At 39.8% G+C, this 23,151-nt stretch overlaps 1 protein-coding gene and 1 long non-coding RNA gene across 3 annotated transcripts in view; one reads left to right on the forward strand and one right to left on the reverse strand.

Moving 5' to 3' along the window:
• On the forward strand, window positions 1-23,049 carry MAP3K14 (mitogen-activated protein kinase kinase kinase 14). 2 transcript variants are annotated; one of them, XM_072111192.1, is made up of 16 exons: window positions 1-192; window positions 8,523-8,773; window positions 10,188-10,260; window positions 10,348-10,519; window positions 10,821-11,276; window positions 12,593-12,730; window positions 13,627-13,756; window positions 14,362-14,493; window positions 14,967-15,071; window positions 15,683-15,846; window positions 18,971-19,121; window positions 19,279-19,518; window positions 20,298-20,395; window positions 20,481-20,610; window positions 20,926-21,026; window positions 21,347-23,049. In XM_072111192.1, exons 2-16 carry the CDS (start codon window positions 8,539-8,541, stop codon window positions 21,563-21,565), a joined length of 2,544 nt encoding a protein of 847 aa, XP_071967293.1. In that variant the 5' UTR covers window positions 1-192; window positions 8,523-8,538; the 3' UTR covers window positions 21,566-23,049. The 2 variants fall into 2 exon arrangements, with proteins under 2 accessions (XP_071967293.1, XP_071967294.1); XM_072111193.1 differs by lacking the exon at window positions 1-192 and adding an exon at window positions 7,071-7,141.
• Window positions 1-23,151, reverse strand: part of LOC140064371 (uncharacterized) — a 34,461-nt gene that overhangs the window by 8,699 nt on the left and 2,611 nt on the right. The window lies entirely within an intron of this gene.

The raw sequence follows: 23,151 nt of genomic DNA on the forward strand, positions 1-23,151 counted from the left end.
GAGGCAAAAGGACTGTGAATCTGTATATGTGACTGAGCGAGGAGAAGAAAAAAAAAGTCTACACTTAGGTTGTCTCCATACTTTTAAGGGGGTGTGAGCAAGAAGAGTATAGACAAGAGACATGTACAGAGTTTGAAGAGTCACAGACAGAAGCGAGTGTCAAGTTCAAAGGAAGAACTATAACAAAAACTGGTAGGTGCATGCAGAAGCTCTTGTGTGTTACGTAGGGGTGTGACTGCAGGTCTGGAGTGTGGGCATGAGAATCAGGGCATGCCAGCTACTTTGTACAGCCTAGGTGCAGTCACATGTAAAAAGTCCATTTTCAACTTTACGTAAGTCACGTTTGTCTGAGGTCTCATGCTCCAACATTACCAGGTAGACCTTGAGCTGCAAGGCGAGGTGAATACATTTGTAGATATTAAACACTGATCATGTCCTTCCAATTCAGTATGCATGCGTGTTCTTTAGTATACATGACCACTGACGTGGTAGCCTTCCCTTTTTAGCACATTAGTATTATGTATTTTTCTTCGCATTTGACATTTTTTGGTGGTATCTATAAGATTGCAATAGCATACATAGTGCTGGCGATGTGAATAGCCGAATTAATTTATGTGTTGTTATCGTCAACTTTTGTTTGGGCAGAATTTATTGAGACAATAGACCGTTTGCTTTTTTTGTTGTTGCAACCTGAGGCTACTTACAGGCTGTATTTTTCAGTGCATTTTTAAAAAAAAAAACGGTCTAGAAAGCTGAGTGACAACACTTTTTGATGTCTTATGTGATCGCTAAGTTTTCACAAACCTTAACAGTATGACCTGTATTCTATATTTATGTCTATTTGAAGGGCAATTGCTATATTAATGCATAATAAGAATTCAGGAATCTGGCAAAGTTGGGTGATCGTTTAAATAGTGCTGTGATTGTGGCTGCTAATTTCCCTGAGGTACAGTCATGTGAGAAAGCTAGTAAAGCCTATTGATATTAGTTTTACATATCAGGAAGTGATAATAAAATATTGGGTCCAATTTTTAACAAACATTAACAACATGTAAAATAAGTATGTGAAAAAGTTAAGTACACCCTCACTGGCCTAGAGCTTCAAGGCGGAAGGACATCAGCAACAATTAGAGAAACAATTAATGCTGCCTGTTCTTCTATGAAGAGTTATAAGGCCCTTTCTAAGAAAAGTCCATCATTAAACAGTGAAGAACAGTGAAAATCATTAAAAATACCTGACAACATTCCCAGGAATGGACATCCAAGCAAATTCACCCCAAGCTACGACCATGCAATGCTCAGAAAAATTACAACTTTTTGAGAGCTACCTCTTAGACACTACGGGCCTCAGATAGCAGGGTAAATGTTAAAGCTTATGAATGTAGCATTAGAAAAAGACTGAAATAGTATTCTTTTTTTGTTAGGGTTACAAGAAGTAAACCTTGTCTAAGTAAAAAACATGAAAACATACTGGCCCAAGATTTATCATTAGTGAGGCACATGTGCAGAGTGCTGCAGGTTATTAAAGACTGACACTCAGTGGCTCATTTACTAAGGGTTGCGGATGACACTTTCGTCAGACTGTTTGCCATTTTCGGCGATTACACGACTTTCACAGGTATTTTACAGGTGTCTGCGCTGGGATTGGGTCGCATGCAATCGTTTTTTGCCGCAACTACACTGGCTTACGTGCGACACAAACTGGAGGGGGGGGGGGGTTGTGCTGTCGGATGGTCCAAGCACGTAGATGCACCATGAAAAAGATGGTGAACTCTGTCGGACCTGAGCAGGGAAGCGACACATGCAGGATATCGGGCGCACGATCTTAGTGAATTGCGGCAATGTACATTATCTTTGGACAATGCATTTTTAGTGAACTTCCGTGGGAATGTAAGTAAATGTGCCCCACGGTCTTCAATACTCTGGTGCTCCCTGCACGCACCAATCGCACTTGAACTGAGTGCACCATTTTTTGGGTGCATCCAGTTTAGTGGGCGAGTGCCACAATTATGTTCGGCACTGGAACGCTTCTTCAGGTGCAGAGTTTTGTGTTTTGGCAAACACAGTGCAGCTTTGATACAACTGGCGCAAACACACCATAAATACATGTGCAAGCCAAAAGCCAGTTAGGATGTGAAAAGTGGAGACTGCAATCCCAGGAGACTTAAATGAAAGGTTTTGTTTACATATACCAGCATGTGCAGTACACTTGCAGGGTTCTGTTCTTCATAGCAGGACAGCCAGAGGCAGGATACAAAATAGGCTACAAAAGTAGTGCAGCAAATTATACAAGTGATCAAAAGATCCCATGTTCAAGATTCTCAACTGTAAAAAGAAAAAGATAAAACTTAAAAATAAGAAAGACTTAAGAGAAAATAAACATTGAGTATTGCCACATCTGTTCCAACCACTTGTGTAAGTGTACCATATTAAGACAAAAAAGCACAAAATGGACCCATTAAAAATTAAACACAACCCACAAAAACAAGCCTTTTTACAGAAATTTTGCAAGAAGTTATGGCTTTTTGAAGGTAATGGTGAGGACTTGTTTTGCAGCCCTTACAACCGTAGCACCTAGTAGTCATTGGGGGAGATTTCCCTGCCTTTCTGGTGTCTGGATACATCAAAAGGCTTAGGCCTCCCAATTAAGCCAGCGGGTGACTTTCCCGAAGGCCAAAACTACGCTACAGTCAAGACCTCAACCAAATGCTGTGACAGGTTAAGAGGGCTGTGCATAAATTGACATGAATAAATACACAAGTCAATCCTGACTATACCAGGTGCCTTCCTAATCTCAGCTCTCAAGCACCGCTCTGGAGTAAGCTACAGAAGACTGAGAGAGACCTACAGTCTGCACCTTTATATGCACCTGCTGCAAGTGGACCTGATTGGGTCCAAAAACCCAAGATGAACCAGGGAAACCTGCCTTCTCTTCACAATTTAGCTCCAGGACCCCTTTATTCTGGCTTTTTACAAGAAGGCAGCCCTGGAAAGTCTCCGATTTTAACTACACACAACATCCCTGGAGCCTAAGACACATAGGATAAAAATCTAAAAATCTAGGGGAACCATATCTGCCATAGATAACCTTCTCCATCACTATATATTAAGGTATAGACTTCATAGATTATAGCATATATATATATATATATATATATATATATATATATATATATTGCTATAACCTATGAAGCCTATACCGTAGTCCCATAAGAATAGAGAAGATGACATCTGCTTTTCATTAAGAAGACTGAATGGAGAAAAAGGTTCAGTCAGAGGCCCCGCCATTCTGAGTCAATTACTCATACGAAGCATATCCTGCTGTCCTGCTGACTAATCTCCATACCACTGGCCCTAGCAATCAAAAGAGATGGTCTACCTCATACTGTGGAGGTGGGATACAGTTACATGAAAGTAAAAAAAAAAACGAAGAGAAGTTTATGGGAAGCGTATATAAAGGCAATAATACCATACCTTATGTTTTCCAATGGTATTACTGCTTCTCTATACCATTCCCGTAAACTTACAACAAAGAGTTGCGCTTAGGACATATCATTGGCTGTATGTGTTTATTTACCTGTCCTCACCCCTAGAGTCACCCGATTTGGGTAAATGGGCCTGCATGGGTTGCCATGTTGCCCACTTTATGGTATGAGCTGCTGTGTAATACTTAGTTGTAAAGGTTCATGTGGACATTTTACAGAAGCTATATCTGCTATGTGATGGCCAGGGGCGGATAAAGACTGCCATGGGTCCTGGACTAAATGAAAATAATAGGCCCCCAGAAGTCTAATCTTTGATGCCCATATAGACACTATTAAAACGAAGTTTCCAGGGAAAGGAGGAGAGGGTCCCTTCTGCCTCCTTTCAGTTCTGCAGTTTAAAGGACATCTACCCCCAGGATAAAGGATAGTAAACCAGGAACACTGACATACAGGTGTGTACCCCTCTGGCAGGACCTGATCTTCTCCTAGCTTCTTATGGCCTCATTTAAAAAAAGGCTTTACAAGTTATGGTAATGAGCCTGAGGGGTTCAGGACCCAATTAACAGCTATGGAGCCCGGAGCCCCTCAAGTTTATTTGCATATATGTTAAAGTCTTTAAAGAAAAAAAAAAGAAAAAAAGGACATAAGATGCTAAAAGAAGATCAGATCCTACCAAATGGAGCACACACCAGTATGTCAGTGTGCTTGGTTTACAATCCTTCATCCTGGTGGTAGATTCCCTTTAAGGACCATTTGAGGACAAGTCCCTGCAAGTCCCTTTCTATTATGTCAGTACAGTATCAAAGTAGGTGGATGAATATCCACCCATATTATAATCCTCTACTGCTGATGCTGTATATGGGTTAAATGTTGTCACCTTGATTATTGCAAACTTTAAGAAGTCTTTAGATACAGTTTTATGAAGATCTTTTGGGTGAGAAAATCAGACTCAAGTAATATCACTATTCATGAAGCTTCACTGCCTCCTGCTTCCTGTTTACTACACAGATACTTTCCAGAATCACAGAAAACATTTCTCAAGAAATGGAGACCTAGCCTAGAAGGCAGAGAGAGGGGGAGGAGGGACGTTTTATGAGGCGTAGTTTAAGCATTTAGTTAACTTCTTCATGCCTCACTTCCAGACGTTACTTGGATAGTGATCGGTTTATATTGCCAAGAGATGTATCATTAGGTAGGCATTAGAGAGCGGATTAGATTTATTATAGTGGCTTTGACTTGTAGATAAATGTGTTAAGGTTTGATGTGTATTTGAAAAGTTAGGTGTAACTAGTTCTAAACTATTTCTCACGTCAGGGGGGACTGATGGGGATCTTGGCATAAATCTGATTGAACATCTGGATTGCTGTGGTAAATCTGATATAAGTAGGAAGAATTGTAAAGCGGAGTAGATAGGAAAAAGTCACACGAAAAGGCAGTGATGCAATATTTCTGCAACAACCAAACTTCAGAAAACTGGCTAAATTACAATGATACATTCACTCCACTGTATGTTAGACTATGGGCTTGCCTGTAGGAAATCTACCAGACGGATGCAGTTATTTTAACCTACACACACTTACATGCTGGCCCGCCCCCACTGAAAAAGGATCTCCTTCTTATTCAAAGGATTTCCGGGAAATAAATAAATATGTAAATTAGCCTTCGGGGCTCCTGTATACTTTATACGAGCCCCTTCTGCCGCCAAAAGCTGTTTCTGGCTTTTTGGCTGGGGAGAAGAGGGCATCTGCTCCAAATGTAGTAGTAATTAATTAGCAGCTGATGGAGCCAGAAGGAGCTCTTGCGACTTAATTAGGAGCCCCTGAGGCTCGTTTGCATATTTTTTAAAGTATTTTTCCCTTTGAAACAAAATCACTAGCTTCAAAATTAAGAGCGGATTGGATTCTTAAGTTAAAAGCACTGCATCCATCTAGTAAATTTCCTTTAAGCAAATTCCCACCTTTAGAGCCATTGAAATGGGGGTAGGGGGTGTAGACAAGCTATTAGCATGCACTTACCTATAGAATTGATCTGTTAAGGCAAAACTTCTTGTAACTCTAGGGTTTATTGCTCCATTGCCAAATTTAAAGAACAATAGGACACATGTATCATAAGTTTTTCTTTTTGGCCCTCATTTTTTTTGGCTTTTCTGCAGGTCAGTTATATATTAGCGGTTTTTCCTCATTGATATATGTGGCGTTTTGTCTTTAGTAAATTTGCAAATTTTAAAACAAATGTCACAGAAAGTTTACAAAAGTCACAATTTGCAACTTTCTCTACCAATAAGGGGCAGCTGTAGAATTGTGCAAAATTTGTAACTTGTTTTTAAAAAAGTTGCACATTTCACATCTGGATTCAGGTGATAACTCAGGCAACTATGACAAAACTAGACAAGGGCGATCTTTGAAGGGAGACTGTCTTATGCACAAAATAGGTCACAAAAGTGCACATATGCCATAAAAAGTCATAAAAGAGAACAAAAGAGCCAAGCAAAAAGTTTGCTACATCTGCCCCAATGTTTTCTTGGTGGCCTGCTATAGTTGACATGTGGGAAATGGATGTGTTCAAGACTGTGGGTACAGATGTCTCCTGCACAGAATAGTGCGGTACAAGATATGCCCTGTTCCCGAGCAGTCCCTCCATCCCAGTCTATCATTCTACAGAACTTTCTCTATCTCTCTGTACCTCATTCTACTCCCTTCCTCCACCTTGTCATCGGCTTGTCATCAGCCCTGTACAGGAAAGCTATTAACCCTTAGTTCTCACACAGCACAAGCTATAGACTTCAAGTAACTGGTTTACTTATGATTTCTTTCACTTATTACATGTTCTCTGCTCCTCCATGTGATGGAAGCTACCAGGCTGTTACCATATACATCCTGTATGTGAACTGTGCAGTACAGTGGATTTACTTGAGGGAAACTAAATGGATTTAATGCTAATTTACTTTGAGAGAGAACACAATGCATCATGGGATCCGTTGGCAAGCTAACTGGCCTCAGCTTGAGGGCATAGACTGACAGAAATTAGTCTCCGCCCACTAGGTAGGTATCGTTCTGTTTGTTTTAAAATAATTTGGTAAAATCCCTATAGCTTTACAGTTACGATTTAAGGCTTTGCTCCACACTGGGTGTTTGTGGATAGAATTGCTCATCTTTTTTTCCTGGAGCATACCCCAACCCTGACTATATGAGCAAGCCACCCATTTTCGGTAGACCCATGTAGTATCTTTAAATCAGTCTATAAACCTTAGCAGTGTTCAAATAAGATCCAGGACTGTGGGAACTTTGTATTTCACTCCACTTTTGAACTGTAATGCAGAACCTGAAAATGGAGACGTAAACCATATTGAAACAAACTGTTGATTTTCCAATATAATAAGTTATCCTGCAAGCAAAGCAAGTGTAGAATCAAAAGGATGGAGGGGTGTGGGGAAAACATAAAAAAGTATGAAAAATAATGGCAGCCAAGAGAGTAAGGGGGGAGGGCGAGAACTAACAGGAAAAGAAGGGGAAGAAAAGAGGAGGAGGTAGGCGAGCATGGAAGAGGGAGGACCTGTTACTGGCACACGTCAATGATATTCTGACAGAAACTGAAAGTAAACTAAACAGCTTTTTAACTCTAGTTTCAAGCACATGGAATAAGCAGACAGCTGCAGGGTAAGTGCATTTGTTTACACCATAAAGGGCTTTGGGCATGGAGGGGTTATCGGTGTCCATTTAAAGCAATTCTAAAAATCAGAAGATGAAAGTCTAATAGTCTATACACCACGTGCATGGTGGCGAGCATTCTTATGTTGTGACTGAGGTGGATAGTTTTTGGGCACCTAGTAGGTTGCATACTGGGGAAGGCGTTTTTTAAGCAACCATACCGCTAGCTATACTTGAGGTGTTATAATCGAAGTATATATAAAGTAGAAAGTATAGCTGTAATGGTAAAAATGGCATTGTGGCAAATGGCGCAAATGATTCTGCCTTAGAATACAATGTAATGCTGTTCCTCTTTTATTTCTCATTTATTAGGGGGGAGGGGATATAAAATGCATCAGAATTTTAGCATAATATTTTAAAAACTAACTTGTTCAGAGACACATTTTCTTAGTGTTTAAAATGCATTTCAAGGAACTTGCCCTCTGAACTTGATATTCAGCTACAAATTGTGAATCGCTGTCTGTATAGGAATTCATGTTGCTTTTGATTGGTCAAATAAAGTCACCTTCTTGAGATTTTCAATGGCTAAGTGAAATATAAGATGTTACAAACAAGCTGTCTATAAAGATAACATGAGATAATGGTTCATCAGAGACTCCAGATTCTTTAAATTAAGAAGCAATAAACCATCACACAGCCCAAGTAATCTAATTAAGGACCTGTTCTCTTATCTTTGTTATTGCTATTGTCCTTTTTTTAAATTTTGTTTGCATTTCTTCTCTGTCCATGGTGTATAAGATCTGTGGCACTTCAGAAAGACTGTCATGCCATGCCTGATGAAGGGATCATGGCTGTCCCGAAAGCTTGCTCATAACAGCTTACATTCCAGTTAGCCATAAAAAGGTATCACAATCTCAAGAAGGTGACTTTATGTAACCTATCAAAAGAAACAGGAATTTCTTCAACTGGCTAACATGGTACAAAATTTTTTTTCATCTGTATAGGAAACATTCATAAATAAAGTGAACACAGCTTATCTTCACACTCTTTGACAGAAGTAAACCCAATTTTGTTAAAACTAGTCCAGCCAGCTCTACCTCTCCATGCTTATTATAGCAATCCTTTCTTAACAACCCAAATTATAATTCTTCAATCTTCCCATAAACCCATGCTGCAACAGCAAAAATACTGAATGTACAGATTCTTGCCTAATTTGCATCAGGTAATTTTCATAATACCTCATATTTTGATTGGCAATTGGCTATTTCTGGACTTCCCTGCATTGTAAAGAGATAATGGGCATGACATAATCCAAGTCAAGTATACTGACACATGTATAAATTACTTGCCCAGAAAAATGCTGCATGACTACACTCTCATTTGTCTTCAGACTATAGATTGCAAAAATGGCTATAGACTGCTTCGAGGTACAAAACCCAATTTCCACCTCCACCCCTGTATACCCTCTCAAACTCTTGAAGCCCATTGAGTCATTAAAATCGACAAAAACAGAAGCCGGAATACCAAGTTCTTATATCCAAAGTACAAGTGGACACTGGGGCATAGTGGCTCTGAAGGGAACAGCCACAGAGACTAAAGAGAGCTCCTCCTTTGGAATCTCCATCATAGCACAACCTGAATGTAAGTATACAGTCTTTGATCCAAATCTCTCATGTCCCATATTACTTGTCACTTTTGAAAAGTTTATTTTTGAATTATTATTAAAGTCCATCACATATAACATCCCCTATATCTGGTCCTATAATTCCCATATAACATCTCTCTATATCTCCTCCTATTTGTCCATATAACATCTCCCTATATCTCCTCCTATTACTCCATATAACATCTCCCTATATCTGGTCCTATAATTCCCATATAACATCTCTCTATATCTCCTCCTATTTGTCCATATAACATCTCCCTATATCTCCTCCTATTACTCCATATAACATCTCCCTATATCTGGTCCTATAATTCCCATATAACATCTCTCTATATCTCCTCCTATTTGTCCATATAACATCTCCCTATATCTCCTCCTATTATTCCATATAACCTCTCCCTATATCTCCTCCTATTACTCCATATAACCTATCCCTATATCTCCTCCTATTATTCCATATAACCTATCCCTATATCTCCTCCTATTATTCCATATAACCTCTCCCTATATCTCCTCCTATTACTCCATATAACCTATCCCTATATCTCCTCCCATTACTCCATATAACATCTCCCTATATCTCCTCCCATTACTCCATATAACCTCTCCCTATATCTCCTCCTATTACTCCATATAACCTTGACCTATATCTCTTCCTATTACTCCATATAACCTATCCCTATATCTCCTCCTATTACTCCATATAACCTATCCCTATATCTCCTCCTATTACTCCATATAACTTCTCCCTATATCTCCTCCTATTACTCCATATAACATCTCCCTATATCTCCTCCTATTACTCCATATAACATCTCCCTATATCTCCTCCTATTACTCCATATAACCTTGACCTATATCTCTTCCTATTACTCCATATAACCTATCCCTATATCTCCTCCTATTACTCCATATAACTTCTCCCTATATCTCCTCCTATCACTCCATATAACCTCTCCCTATATCTCCTCCTATTACTCCATATAACCTCTCCCTATATCTCCTCCTATTACTCCATATAACATCTCCCTATATCTCCTCCTATTACTCCATATAACCTCTCCCTATATCTCCTCCTATTACTCCATATAACCTCTCCCTATATCTCCCCCTATTACTCCATATAACATCTCCCTATATCACCTCCTATTACTCCATATAACCTCTCCCTATATCTCCTCCTATTACTCCATATAACATCTCCCTATATCTCTTCCTATTACGCCATATAACCTCTCCTTATATATCCTCCTATTACTCTACTTTACTCTACTCTACTATCTCCTAAAATTACTGTTTGTGCATGCAGTTGTTTTCCTAAACCTTCCTATCAACCCCCAATCCATTATTACAGACACCTTAAAAAAGATGTTCTTGGTCTTATTTCAGGTGAGAATAACCAAGAAATTTGCCCAACTTCCCCGGAAGGTCCCCTGTATATAACAGATTCTAAGCAGTACAGGTAACAACACTTTTTTTTGCCTTTCAATTGAAACGTTGGGGAATATGCCTGGGAATTGCATCAAATTTTTATTGTATCTTTTTCCAGTTTAATTCAAAACAATGAACACATTCCAAATAATGTTGTAAATGCAACGGAAGGCAAATTAACACAGGCGCAAGGATTTCCAAAAAGCAAGAAGAAGAAACGGAAAAAAAGTCCTGGTAAAAGTAGCCAGACCACCCCAGCACAGGAGACCCGCATCCCAATACCTGTACAGGTAAAGTGTGACTGCCCCAAACTACTGATACTTACCGGTATATCTGAAGCACTAGAGCTGATATATAACAAGAGCGCCATCTTATGGGCATTAAATGCAGATAAATATTCATAATCAGCTTGAACATGCCATGCATTATATATATGTATTACACCCATGGCAATCATCATTTACGGTTTCCTTAAAAAAAAAAAAGTATGATGATTACTATAAGAATGGCTGCAATAAGCTAATTAGGAAAGCTCCACCAGCTAAACAAATTGCTTAATATTGTTTTTGGTGTTATTTTGCTTTGATGTAGGATGAAGAATCTCAGTTAAATGAGTGGCATACAAACAATTTCCAGAATTACAGCTCAATCCAACAAACCTATATACAATTCTCACCACCAAACACACCACCCAGTTGTGATGACATCCCAAAACGGCTCCAAAAGCTTATCAGTCCAAATCAATACTTTTGTCATTTGGGGGTCGGAAAGCTTCAGCCGCCAACCGATCAGTTTGGTGTTCCACATGTGAAAGATGTAGATACTTTTCAGAATTATGAAAAAATTACTCCACCATGGGGTCTCTTCAAGTTTAACAACTCCTTTACGGACTCAGAATCCCAATCTGTGGAAGATGGGATATTGTCTGCTCTGAAGGATAGCGTGAGCTTTGGAGAACCTCACAACTTGTGCATCATAGCCAAATCGTGGAAGAAAGGTGATGACCAGGGTGAAAAGGTGGATAATGAAGGCATCCTACTGAATAAGGTATAACAAATCATTAGACCCATCTTTGTATGAAGTATGTTTTTAATATCTAAACAGGGAATTCTAAAGTTCTCTATTGGGCAAATGGTGTCCCAGACAATATAAAGATATGTCATATGTTAAAGGAAATCTACCATTTTAAAAAAGTAAAAAAAACATCTACATATATTCACCTATGCTCCTCTTCATCTTAATCTGGGTGCTTATCTTCTCAAAGCTTGACACGATGGGATCACCTAGAAAAGAGTTATAAAAAGCAGCACAGAGCGCGTGGACAGCACTCAGGGCTGCTAATTATGCACGCCCCATTTGTGACGTCACCTCCCTCTCCAACATGGTATAAGGAGGCATCTATCACAATGGAGGCGAGTATCCAACCCTGTCACGTGACGTTGCCTCAATCTTCAGTGCTCCCAGCATAAAAGAGGGAGGTGGCAAGGGCGTGCATAATCAGCAGCCTGAAGCTGCGGATATCTTGTCCCTGCGCTCCGTGTTGCTTTTTATAGCTCTCTTTCCTAGGTGATCCCGGCGTGTCAAGCTTAGAGAAGACAAGCCCTGAGATCAAGATGGAGTGGAGCGTATATGAGTATCTGTAGATGTTTTTTACTTTTTTAAAATGGTAGATATTCTTTAAGCAAAGGGGTTAACTAACTATTAACAATGATGAAATCCTTAGTTAATCAACCAGAAATCTGGACCAGGAGAACTGAATAAACTGTTTAATTCATTAAAACAAAACTTTACTATCTCTGTACATGGATGTTTACACATATGGAAAAAATAAGCGACATGTCCTTTATTCTAGGCAGACACCACTGTATAATTTAAAGCAAAATCGGTTTTGAATTGAATTTCCCAATTGAGAAAAAAGTTGTATAAACTATCCAGAAAAAAGAAAACCTGGCAGAATTCCTGACTATTTTAATAAATACCATGTATCCATGTATTACAATAGTAATTCTAGAGCAGTGATGGCAAACTTATTTGAGAGCGATCGCCAAGCGAGCGCACTTATTTATTGTCAAGTGCCAGCACTGCAATTTAAGTAGTTACTTATTGCTGCCTGCGCTTCCATAACTTACTGTATTGGTACCCCAAGTCAACCAATACAGTTGAAAGAGGGAAGAGCAATTGAGATTATCATTGTAGCATCTCTCCATTGTCCCAAGGAAAGGAAGAATGGCGGGTCCTGGATTAGCAGCTCCAATGAGAATCCAATCCCATCCACACCATTTCACTCCCCCACTAGGCCCTGCAACCCATTACTGCTACTACATGGATAATTCCTGTTAATGATATTCCCTAATTCTCTTTAGCAACTTTGTATGGAAGATTATGAGTACAGGCAGGACAACCACTGGACAGCAAGTAAAGACCCACTGGGCCATGGATCCTTTGGAGATGTCTTTTTAGGAAAGGACAATAAAAGTGGATTTGAATTTGCAGCCAAACAAGTAAGTGTGGCCTCTTTAAGTGAGTCCAAAGTGTTAGAAATTCATATATCTGTACACTTTAGATAACTGTTGTCTGTATGCTTATTTACGCAGTCTTCCCCAATGCTCTCTAAGAATAAAATGATCAGGCTTATGTTCAACTTTGTGGGAGAGTGTTGGAAGCATCAAATATTTGCCTAATAAACCACTACCAGTTTATTGTTAAACATCTAGTTTTTATTTCTTTCCTGGTTCAGTGTGATGGCATCATCTAGAAAATCAACTTTGACGTGAGATATAAACTGGTTGTATGAAGACAAGGAGGCCGGAGAGTTTAACAATGAAGATAAGGTGGGGAGCTCGGAACGCTGCCTCCTCTGTGATTGACATCCATCATACATTGGACTTCAGGAGATCTGGCTAGTGATGCCTCTGGATGCAGGACCATCAATTGCAGTAAAGGGGCTTTCTGAGGAAGAGAGAGCTTGACTTCAGTGTTAAAATCTCTGCCTCCTTGATTTTATACAACCAGTTTACATCTCACTTCAAAATTGATTTTCTGGATGATGCCACCACACTGGGCCATAATAGAAACATGATCAGGAAGGTGTTCAGCTGCTTGGAAACATACTGGTAGTGTTATATTAGGTCAATTTCTGCTGACAGGTGCCATTTTAATAGTTGTCAGATTCCGATGAAATTACCAGATTTGGCTGTACTCTACTGTGTTCTTCCCACCTCATAGCCAAAGACCTGCTGTACATTTATCCTACCCTCAACAAGTCTTATCAAACACACATAGCATATAAGAGGTGAAAATACTTGAAATTCTAGACATACCAAACTGTAGATTTTTGCTTGTTTATTGAATTTAATTTCCAACATATGCAATTTTTCCCCTCCTCCTCTTTTTTCAGATACATGTGGATGTATTTCGATCGGAAGAACTGACATGCTGCCTGGCAGTGAAATCTGAAAACATAATTCCAGTGTATGGGGCAGTCCGTGAAGGACCCTGGATCACTGTGTTTATGAAGCACATGGATGGTAAGTTTTATGACTAGTGACACATTACAAGACCTGAAGAAAGTTAATTATTCTAATCAACTACCAGAAATGTAGTATTGTCTGGTTAGTGCTGTGTCTTTGTCAAGCTTTTCTACCAGTGGCCATGACCTCAATGATGCAATAAGGCCCAAGAGTAAAATGTAAACATTTTTTAAAATGTATATATACCTCTTTAATAAATAGTGCCCTACCATACACAATGCAATAACATATGTAAAAAATTTTACTTTTCTATTTTAGCCCTGTTTTGTCTGCAGTTTGAAAGTAAACAATTGCAGCTCAATAATATGAAGCTTCTATGTAGCTCAGCTTTAGCATATAAACCCGACAAAGATAAATGGTCATTGACTATCTGATTAGGTATTCTTTGGCGGATTACATGATGAATCACTGGTGAACACAGTGAATGAGTCAGAGGCCGAGATTAAAGTTTTTTTAAAGGGGCAGAATCAGACCTTTAGGGTTGTTAATATAGCCAGCTGAGTATGATCAGATTTATGCTCCTATATGATGTGGACTTATTTTATAATGATGTATTCTGCTGTAAACGGTTTTGCAAATCTGTAATAAATTATATTTTTCAGGAGGATCTCTGGGACAGCTGATCAGAACACGGGGCTATTTAGAAGAGGATTGGGCCCTACACTACACAGAGCAAGTTCTTCAAGGTCTAAAACATCTTCATGCTGAAAATATACTGCATGGAGACATTAAAGGTCAGTACCACAACATGTATATGGTGATCACTACGTTTTTCTACATTTTTAACATTAGAAATCAATGCCAGCTCATGACCTCTCATTACATATTTATCCTGTCTTGTCTTCAATGACATGTGAGCACATATACCAGTGAATTAGCTTTGAAAGGAGTTTTTCAAGATTGGATTAAATTTCCCTATTTAATAATTTATTCACCTTGTAAATTCCCTTGCTATTTGCTGTTCCTGGTTTTAGAGATATGTTGCTGAAGTTTAGCAGGGCACACCAGAACAGCAGTGCCTGAATTATAGGAGGATTTTTCAAGATTTCTCCATTGTAAAGAACAAGCCTGTAATGCATGTGATACATCCAAAGATTTGTTATGGTGAACCCCTAGTGAGACCAATTGGCAATTCTTAACTGTTATGTGATTTCTTATAAAATCCCATTTCTACACAATTTCTTCCATCTTTCTTTTTTCTTTATAGCGGAAAATGTTCTTCTGTCCGATAATGGGAAAACAGTTTACTTGTGTGATTTTGGGCACGCGGTACATCTCCCTGCTAGTGGTTGTAAGACACGGCTGTTGACAGGTGGGTTACAGAGTTAAAGACAAAGTATAAAATCAACAATTTATCTAATATGCCTGGCCTATTTCTTTGGACACCTACTGCAGCATCTATACTGCCATTATACACCCTATGCCTTCCCAAGCCAAAGGCCTCATGCACATGAATGTTGTTTTTGTATGTGTTCTAAGCCAACTAAGCCACACATTTTTGAGCAGGTACTATTCCTGTCTGTGTTAGCGGCTCGGGCATCGGTGCATGAGCGGATAAGCCGATAACATATGGGTGGCAGACAACAGACCATGGGTCTAATGCTGTACGTGTGCAGGTAGGCTAGAGGTAGAACATGTGGGAGAATTTAATTGGAGGGACAAAGTTTATTTTCAGAAAGTAAAGATTCTATGAAGGAATTCGTTAATGTTGGCGTTTAGTCTTAAAATACCCCCTCCGGCTGTCCGGTGCACAAATTCAGTGAATATGGCCAGAAGCTCCCCCAGAGAATGTAGTATGTGGTGGGCCTGGCATTCACGCCCCAGTGTGCTCTCTTGGGTGCATGGGACATAGAATAATAATGCCTGCTGAAATCATCAAATATCTAGATTGGTCTCTTATTGATCTCTTATTGTATCCCATAGGTGATCACATCCCAGGAACTGAAACACATATGGCACCTGAGATACTCCAAGGGGAACTTTTTGATACTAAAATAGATGTGTGGAGCGCATGTTGCATGCTTCTTCACATGCTGAATGGCTGGCATCCGTGGAGCCGTACACACAAAGGACCATTATATCTAAAGGTGAGTGTATCAGTAACAGGAAAGAAATCACAATAATCAGAATTTCCAGGACAGATATTTATATTAAAGTTAAATTAAAGTTTATTATGGGTGAAGATAGATTGAATTACTTATCTTGTACCAAACCTCTGTAGCCCAGAGCTGCATTCATAACTCTGCTGATTGTCCTTATAAGCACTTGACAAGCTTAGCTTAGCTGAAATTCAGTGATTCCTATAAAGGACCACTGTTTGATGACAACACTTCCAAGAATGCAAATCACCAGAGCAAAGTCTGAATAGACAGCAAAGAATGTGGGAAGTGCAAGTGTAGCTCCAGAGTACAATCAGGGCCAGTTTAAGACAAAGTGGGGCCCTGTGCAAAACTAAAAGTGGGGCCCCTAAATATCTTTTATTATGAACCTTAGGTAAGATGCTCCCTGCAGCCCTGCACAATAATAACACTTTGTGGTTACAAACAGTAGTATGGTAAGGAAATCTGTAATATGGGACTGTAGGAGAATGTTATTGGAGATAGATGATAGGGAGATTGATAATAGAAGATAAATATGAAAGATGATATAGATTTATAGATGCATAAATATAAAGTAGATTATATATAGATAGATGCTAGAAGATAGATAAATACAGTAGAGATGAGATAGAAGATCAATTGATAGATGGATACATAATAGATAACTGATGATAGAAGATATATAGATAAGAAATAAGACAAAGATAAGAGAAAGATAACTAGACAATACATCCTCTAAGCACAAAAGTCCACATCCAGCGGGCCCCTTTATGCCAGGAGGCCCTGGGCAAATGACCAGTTTGCCGCCCCTTAACACTGGCCCTGAGTACAATTCAGGTTATAAACCAGGATTAGCACTTAGGGGCACATTTAGTTACCTGGTCCCTGCGCGATTCCCAATCCGGACGAGGATGAACTCTGCCGTGATTCATGAAGATCGTGCTCCCGATTTCCTGCATGTGTCGATTCCCTGATCAGGTCCGCCGGAATTCACCTTCTTCTTCCTGGTGCATATACACTCACCGGCCACTTTATTAGGTACACCTGTCCAACTACTCGTTAACACTTAATTTCTAATCAGCCAACCACATGGCGGCAACTCAGTGCACTTAGGCATGTAGACATGGTCAAGACAATCTCCTGCAGTTCAAACCGAGCATCAGTATGGGGAAGAAAGGTGATTTGAGTGCCTTTGAACGTGGCATGGTTGTTGGTGCCAGAAGGGCTGGTCTGAGTATTTCAGAAACTGCTGATCTACTGGGATTTTCACCCACAACCATCTCTAGGGTTTACAGAGAATGGTCCGAAAAAGAAAAAACATCCAGTGAGCGGCAGTTCTGTGGGCGGAAATGCCTTGTTGATGCCAGAGGTCAGAGGAGAATGGGCAGACTGGTTTGAGCTGATAGAAAGGCAACAGTGACTCAAATCGCCACCCGTTACAACCAAGGTAGGCAGAAGAGCATCTCTGAACGCACAGTATGTCGAACTTTGAGGCAGATGGGCTACAGCAGCAGAAGACCACACTGGGTGCCACTCCTTTCAGCTAAGAACAGGAAACGGAGGCTACAATTTGCACAAGCTCATCGAAATTGGACAGTAGAAGATTGGAAAAACGTTGCCTGCTCTGATGAGTCTCGATTTCTGCTGCGACATTCGGATGGTAGGGTCAGAATTTGGCGTCAACAACATGAAAGCATGGATCCATCCTGCCTTGTATCAACGGTTCAGGCTGGTGGTGGTGGTGTCATGGTGTGGGGAATATTTTCTTGGCACTCTTTGGGGATCTTGGTACCAATTGAGCATCGTTGCAACGCCACAGCCTACCTGAGTATTGTTGCTGACCATGTCCATCCCTTTATGACCACAATGTACCCAACATCTGATGGCTACTTTCAGCAGGATAATGCGCCATGTCATAAAGCTGGAATCATCTCAGACTGGTTTCTTGAACATGACAATGAGTTCACTGTACTCAAATGGCCTCCACAGTCACCAGATCTCAATCTAATAGAGCATCTTTGGGATGTGGTGGAACTTGAGATTCGCATCATGGATGTGCAGCCGACAAATCTGCGGCAACTGTGTGATGCCATCATGTCAATATGGAACAAAATCTCTGAGGAATGCTTCCAGCACCTTGTTGAATCTATGCCACGAAGAATTGAGGCAGTTCTGAAGGCAAAAGGGGGTCCAACCCGTTACTAGCATGGTGTACCTAATAAAGTGGCCAGTGAGTGTAAGTGCTTGGATTGCGACATAAATTTAAATGTAAAATCCAGCATGTAGTCCGAATCCGTCGGATCGTCTGAAGGCCCCCCGGCGCAATCCCCGAAAAGTCAGAAAAACCAACGTAAATGCGGCTGCGGGACCCTTAGTAAATAAGCCCCTTACTATCTGATGCAGTGTCTTTAAAAACTTAAGCTGACCGTGAACATAAGATGATTATTATTAGCTGGAGTGTCCACATAGGGGCTTATTGACTCTCCCTTTACTGCAGATGTTGGGGAAAATAACTATTTGACATGTTGTTGATCCTAATGACCTGAGGTAGATAAGTTACCAGAAAGCAGACAGTAGCCTTCTTCCTTCTGTCACTTCTGGGTACATGGATGTCAGGATCAAGGGAATCAGGTTAGATACCTCAAGAAAAGCGTTCATATGATAATTATTTTTGTGTATGGTAGGCATTGCTAAGCTTTGTGTCTATATGAATCCTAAACATTTAAAAAGCTTCACAAAGTTGACCTTTCATCACTTCCAACCACTGTTAACAGGTGATAACAATGATTCCATCACAGTTGTAATTTCAATGTAACTACCACCATTTCCAAGAAACTGGTGGTCCAATATGGTAATTAGGCTCTCTACTGGCATTTGGGCGGTTACAGGCTATTTGAGCCAAAACAAAAAAGCATCATTAGTGTACTGGATGCAAAAACAAAGCACTAACTGCCCACGTATACAGGGGGCAACACAAAAATGCTCCTGTATCAGTGCAGCAATACCTAAGTACACAAAGAGGAGTTATTGGAGGCAGTGAAAGGTCTTCTATGAGATGGTTATTGCTTGAGTCATGGTTGTGGAAACAGTTGTGTCCCTCTTATGTTCTTAGATTGCCACAGAACCACCACCGTTGCAAGAAATTCCCCCTAACTGTAGCAATCTGACACACAGTCTCCTAGTGGATGGGCTACAGAAGGATCCTAAAAACAGAGCCGATGTAATGGATCTCATTCAAAAAGTGGGCGTTGCACTTGATAAAAGTAAGCACTGTATTAGTATCCAAAGGAATAGAACAGAGAGCACATGTGTACATGACATATCTGCTGAGAGGCACTATGTCTCTCCTCTCATGTTACTATACAGTACCAATGCCATATACACGGTAAGCATATATTAAATGCACAACTCTCTTTCCAGTTGGAGGTCTGAAATCCTCATATGACACAGAATTCAGAGAACCTCGGACATTTCCTCCAACCTTCAAAGAAGAGGTCCCAGTGGTCTCCAACTCTCAGTTGGAGACTTTTAATGAAAAGGTCAAGGCTGAGCACGGTTACAATTTGCAGCAAATAATAGAAGATGCTTGCTTAAAAAGTCATACAAGAATGGAACAAGCCAATATGCCATTCGAACTGGAGATTGAACGTCTAGAACTAGGTAATGTGTATCATATGGCTTTTTGCCTCCATGCAAAATAACTAAGTTAAAAGGTTTTCCCTTTATTAAAAAGGTATTCTGGGCATATGCACGTCTGATATAAAAAATCCATAGTTAGTAAGTCTTTGCTGTATATCGCAGCAAACATTTACTGATAACACCCGCGATCAGTGCTAGCACTGATCGCTTGTGTAAATCTGCACATTGCTGCCGGGAAAGCTGCCGTTGGCTTCAAAAAGATGTTGACACGTGGGCAATCCCCATGACGTCATCGGGGAGCAGCGATTAGTTGCCATGAAAGCCTCGGGTCTACAGAAGGCCCGAGGCTGTCTGGATTTAATCCATTCATTACTATGTGCTAATTGCACATTGTAATGAATGAGGATGAAAAGTATGGCAGCATATGATAGGATCAATCAGACAACCTAGGGTTAAAGTACCCTAGGCAGTCTGAAAAATACACAAAGGACATGTGGCCAGCGGCCATGTTCCATCCTGTGTCTGCTCCACTTGGACAAAAACGGACTGACTAAAGGGCCAGTGGCATTTTAATTTTTCATCGTCCACAGCATTTTTCACCTAAGGGGAGCAAAATTTTAAAAAACTAATTACATATTGGCTTATATTTTAATGACCCCCACTGATCTAGTATAGAAGGTCTATCCTAAGAAGATGTCATACGTTTCGAAGAACTGAATAACATAATCTATACAAAACTGTATATTGCATGAAGCTGTTGAAGAGCTTCATATACTAACACTTTACTTCTCTATCTACAGATCTCTACATGGAGAACCTCTCCCAACTTTTCCTTCCGGAGGAACATGAAAAAATGTTTCTTAGTGAGCCAAGCGTGGAGTCTTTACTCAGCCACAAGGTACTGATAAAAAAACTATGTTGTAAATACACCACTGGCTTCCAATCCTACCTTTCCATCAAAATCCTTCTTTTTACTCATACAGGATTCCATGACAATTTTAGACACTAAAAGTTCTGGGATCTATTCCCTGGACAGCCAGATGGAGCCCTGGAGTCTGCAAAGTGGTTCAATGTTCAATAGTGGAATTACAACTACACCTAGTTGGTTGACTGGTAAGTTGAAAGATTTCAAGACAATGAGGGGGTGATATACAGTACAACACCAGAGATTCTATAATTAACCAGTTATAGGACTAGCCTTTGGTTCTATCACTTAGGTTTATAAAAATGGTACAGTTGTGAGTGAACTTCAGCCAGTTTTGGACTTCTGTACCCCACATCTTGGCCACTATATATAAAACCAATTATACAACAATATAACAATAATACAGGGACCCAGAACAATACTGCAATGACCAGTTAGGACTGAACCAACTGTTTCACTTGTATACTATTTCGGTACAGCTAACTTTGTTTTACGGATTTCAGGGATAAAAGTTCATCTGAAGTCCTTTGGTGGGGAGACCCTGGATATCTGGGAGTCTGGCAGGACCAAGCTGGGAGACCTTGCGGTTGGAATCAGCAGTCAGGTAAAAAGCTTCATCAAACAACAATTGTGACACAAAACCGTACAGTTTGTGTAACTTAACATTACAGGGAGGGAGAAATATGACACGTTTTTGCACTTTGTAGGGTTATATGGTAGGATGTTCACCATAATGTGAATACAACCTTCATATGAATTACTATAGATACCTACGGGGTACTGTAGCATTGTATTTTACATGCAGGTAATCCACTATATAGAGATAGTAAAACATTTAAAACAAAGGACATAGAGTTACTTTTGACAATTCGTGCTGCTTTCATTCTTATTTTAACATTTCTGTTATATTAATTGGTTCTACAGATTCCTATGAAGTCATTCACAATAGTGAACTCAAACGGAACCCCTATCCCATGGGACACAGACATCGCAGACTGTGGAATTGAGCTACAGTGCTCTGTAGCTCCAGATCGAGGACGATGGCTCTGGAGAGTGAAAAAAGGGAAAATAGAGGAAGGGAATACAGGGGAGGTGTATACAGGTGGAGGGACAGATGCCCTGATATTGTGGACTCCAGAGTGATCTTCTATGCCTAGTGAGTGGCTACACTCCTTACCCACATTTGTGCCTTATAGACTGTCAAGTCTTGAGTCCTATCTGACCTCATAGCAACGCAACTGATCACCTTCTGATGTTCCAAAATGAAGAAACCATACAGCAATAAGAAAGTTTCCTCTACACTGCGAGAATTTGAGAATTGCACACAATGTAGGAAAAAAATGGCTATGAGTCAGTTTCTTGATATTTTGGGCATAATTTGTTTTGTTGAAAGACCGTCAGAGGTGTTGGTCAGGGGCACAAATTATGGCATTTTGCCATGGTTCCTTACCAAAATTTGTCTGTGTGAGAGGTTAAAGTTTAAACCAGCAGGTTATTTTGCAGCAGGTGTATAATAAAAACATCCTCTGCTATGCTGCCAATGAAATATTCTATGAGATAACAAGTGCCCCAGGCTAATGTAGGTGTCAGTGTAAATATAACCCATTTTCTGGCTTCAAAGAGACCAAACACAAATGTCCACATGGATTCTTTTACTTGTATGGTTTTCATGAGGCGGCTCAGGAAGAGCACTTTTTTGGGGTTGTGCATGCATTAATAGCACAAAGCACAGCCCAACCAGCCAGTGCATTAATGCCAATTCTATATTCATATTATACATTCTCCGAAGTAAGACATTTCCCCTGCACAAGTCACTTTTTTCTGTATGTTAATGGAGTTGTGTAAATGTCATGGAATAAGGTTAAGGTTAAAATGTTTCCTGGAAACTCCGGGGTTTTACTTAATAAAGAAGAGGAGGATATAAAGATTTGGACCTCCAGATCGTTTCACATGACTTGTGTGATACAAGATGATGGTTATTTTCTTGTTGTGCTAGACACCTCAGTAGAATATAAAACAAAAAAAGAGACCCCAAAAATGTAAATATGTAAAAATGTGGTGCCAGGGTTTTCCATCCAAGACAGAACGGTCTGTTGCTTCTTCCTCCTTCTATTGCCAAAAACCATCTTCCAATCCAAGTTTTTTCCACCATGCTATTCCTGCTTAGGAATTCTCCCCACTCATTTCACAATAGTACAGAGACACCCAGAGTCCTTATATAATAGTCTTCATAATGCCAATTAAATTGTGTACAAAATTGGAAATTTGTGTATTGAAAGGATTAGGCTTCTAAAAGTATCTATTTACATACAACTCCTAACAATCAAATGTATCAAATCACTGATGCCCATTACATGTACACAGGGGGTGGCTTTTGCTTATTACATTTCTGCTGGTTTCCACCGCAAGTGAATATGGGCAGAGTATTTGGAATGAAGATCAGCCCTCCCTTGGATCCCTCGAGTTGTACTTGCATTGTCCGGCCATTATGTATTAGTAACAGGTTTTATGCCGTGAGCTTTACTAACTGTTATCTGCAAAGTATCTGTAACAAATACAGAAAGACATAGCAATAACTGAATGAATGAATTTGATTGTTTATTTGTGGAACTTCAGCAAAATAAAAATCAAACTATCATGGAAATTCAAAAATAAAAATGTTGTGTATTTTTTACTTACATTTTCCATACATAGGGTAGGGGAAGCTGTTGCATTTCTCATTCTTTCAC

The sequence above is a fragment of the Engystomops pustulosus genome, chromosome 6 (assembly GCF_040894005.1).
Source record: "Engystomops pustulosus chromosome 6, aEngPut4.maternal, whole genome shotgun sequence".
In the NCBI taxonomy this organism is placed as follows: Eukaryota; Metazoa; Chordata; class Amphibia; order Anura; family Leptodactylidae; genus Engystomops; species Engystomops pustulosus.

Excerpts from the sequence above, each read along its gene's own strand:
- MAP3K14 (XM_072111192.1), top strand. The coding sequence starts at position 8,539 with ATGGCTATAGACTGCTTCGAGGTACAAAACCCAATTTCCACCTCCACC. Across the intron at positions 10,520-10,820 it reads GCATCCCAATACCTGTACAG|GATGAAGAATCTCAGTTAAA; the intron begins GTAAAGTGTGAC and ends GCTTTGATGTAG. Across the intron at positions 13,757-14,361 it reads GTTTATGAAGCACATGGATG|GAGGATCTCTGGGACAGCTG; the intron begins GTAAGTTTTATG and ends TATATTTTTCAG.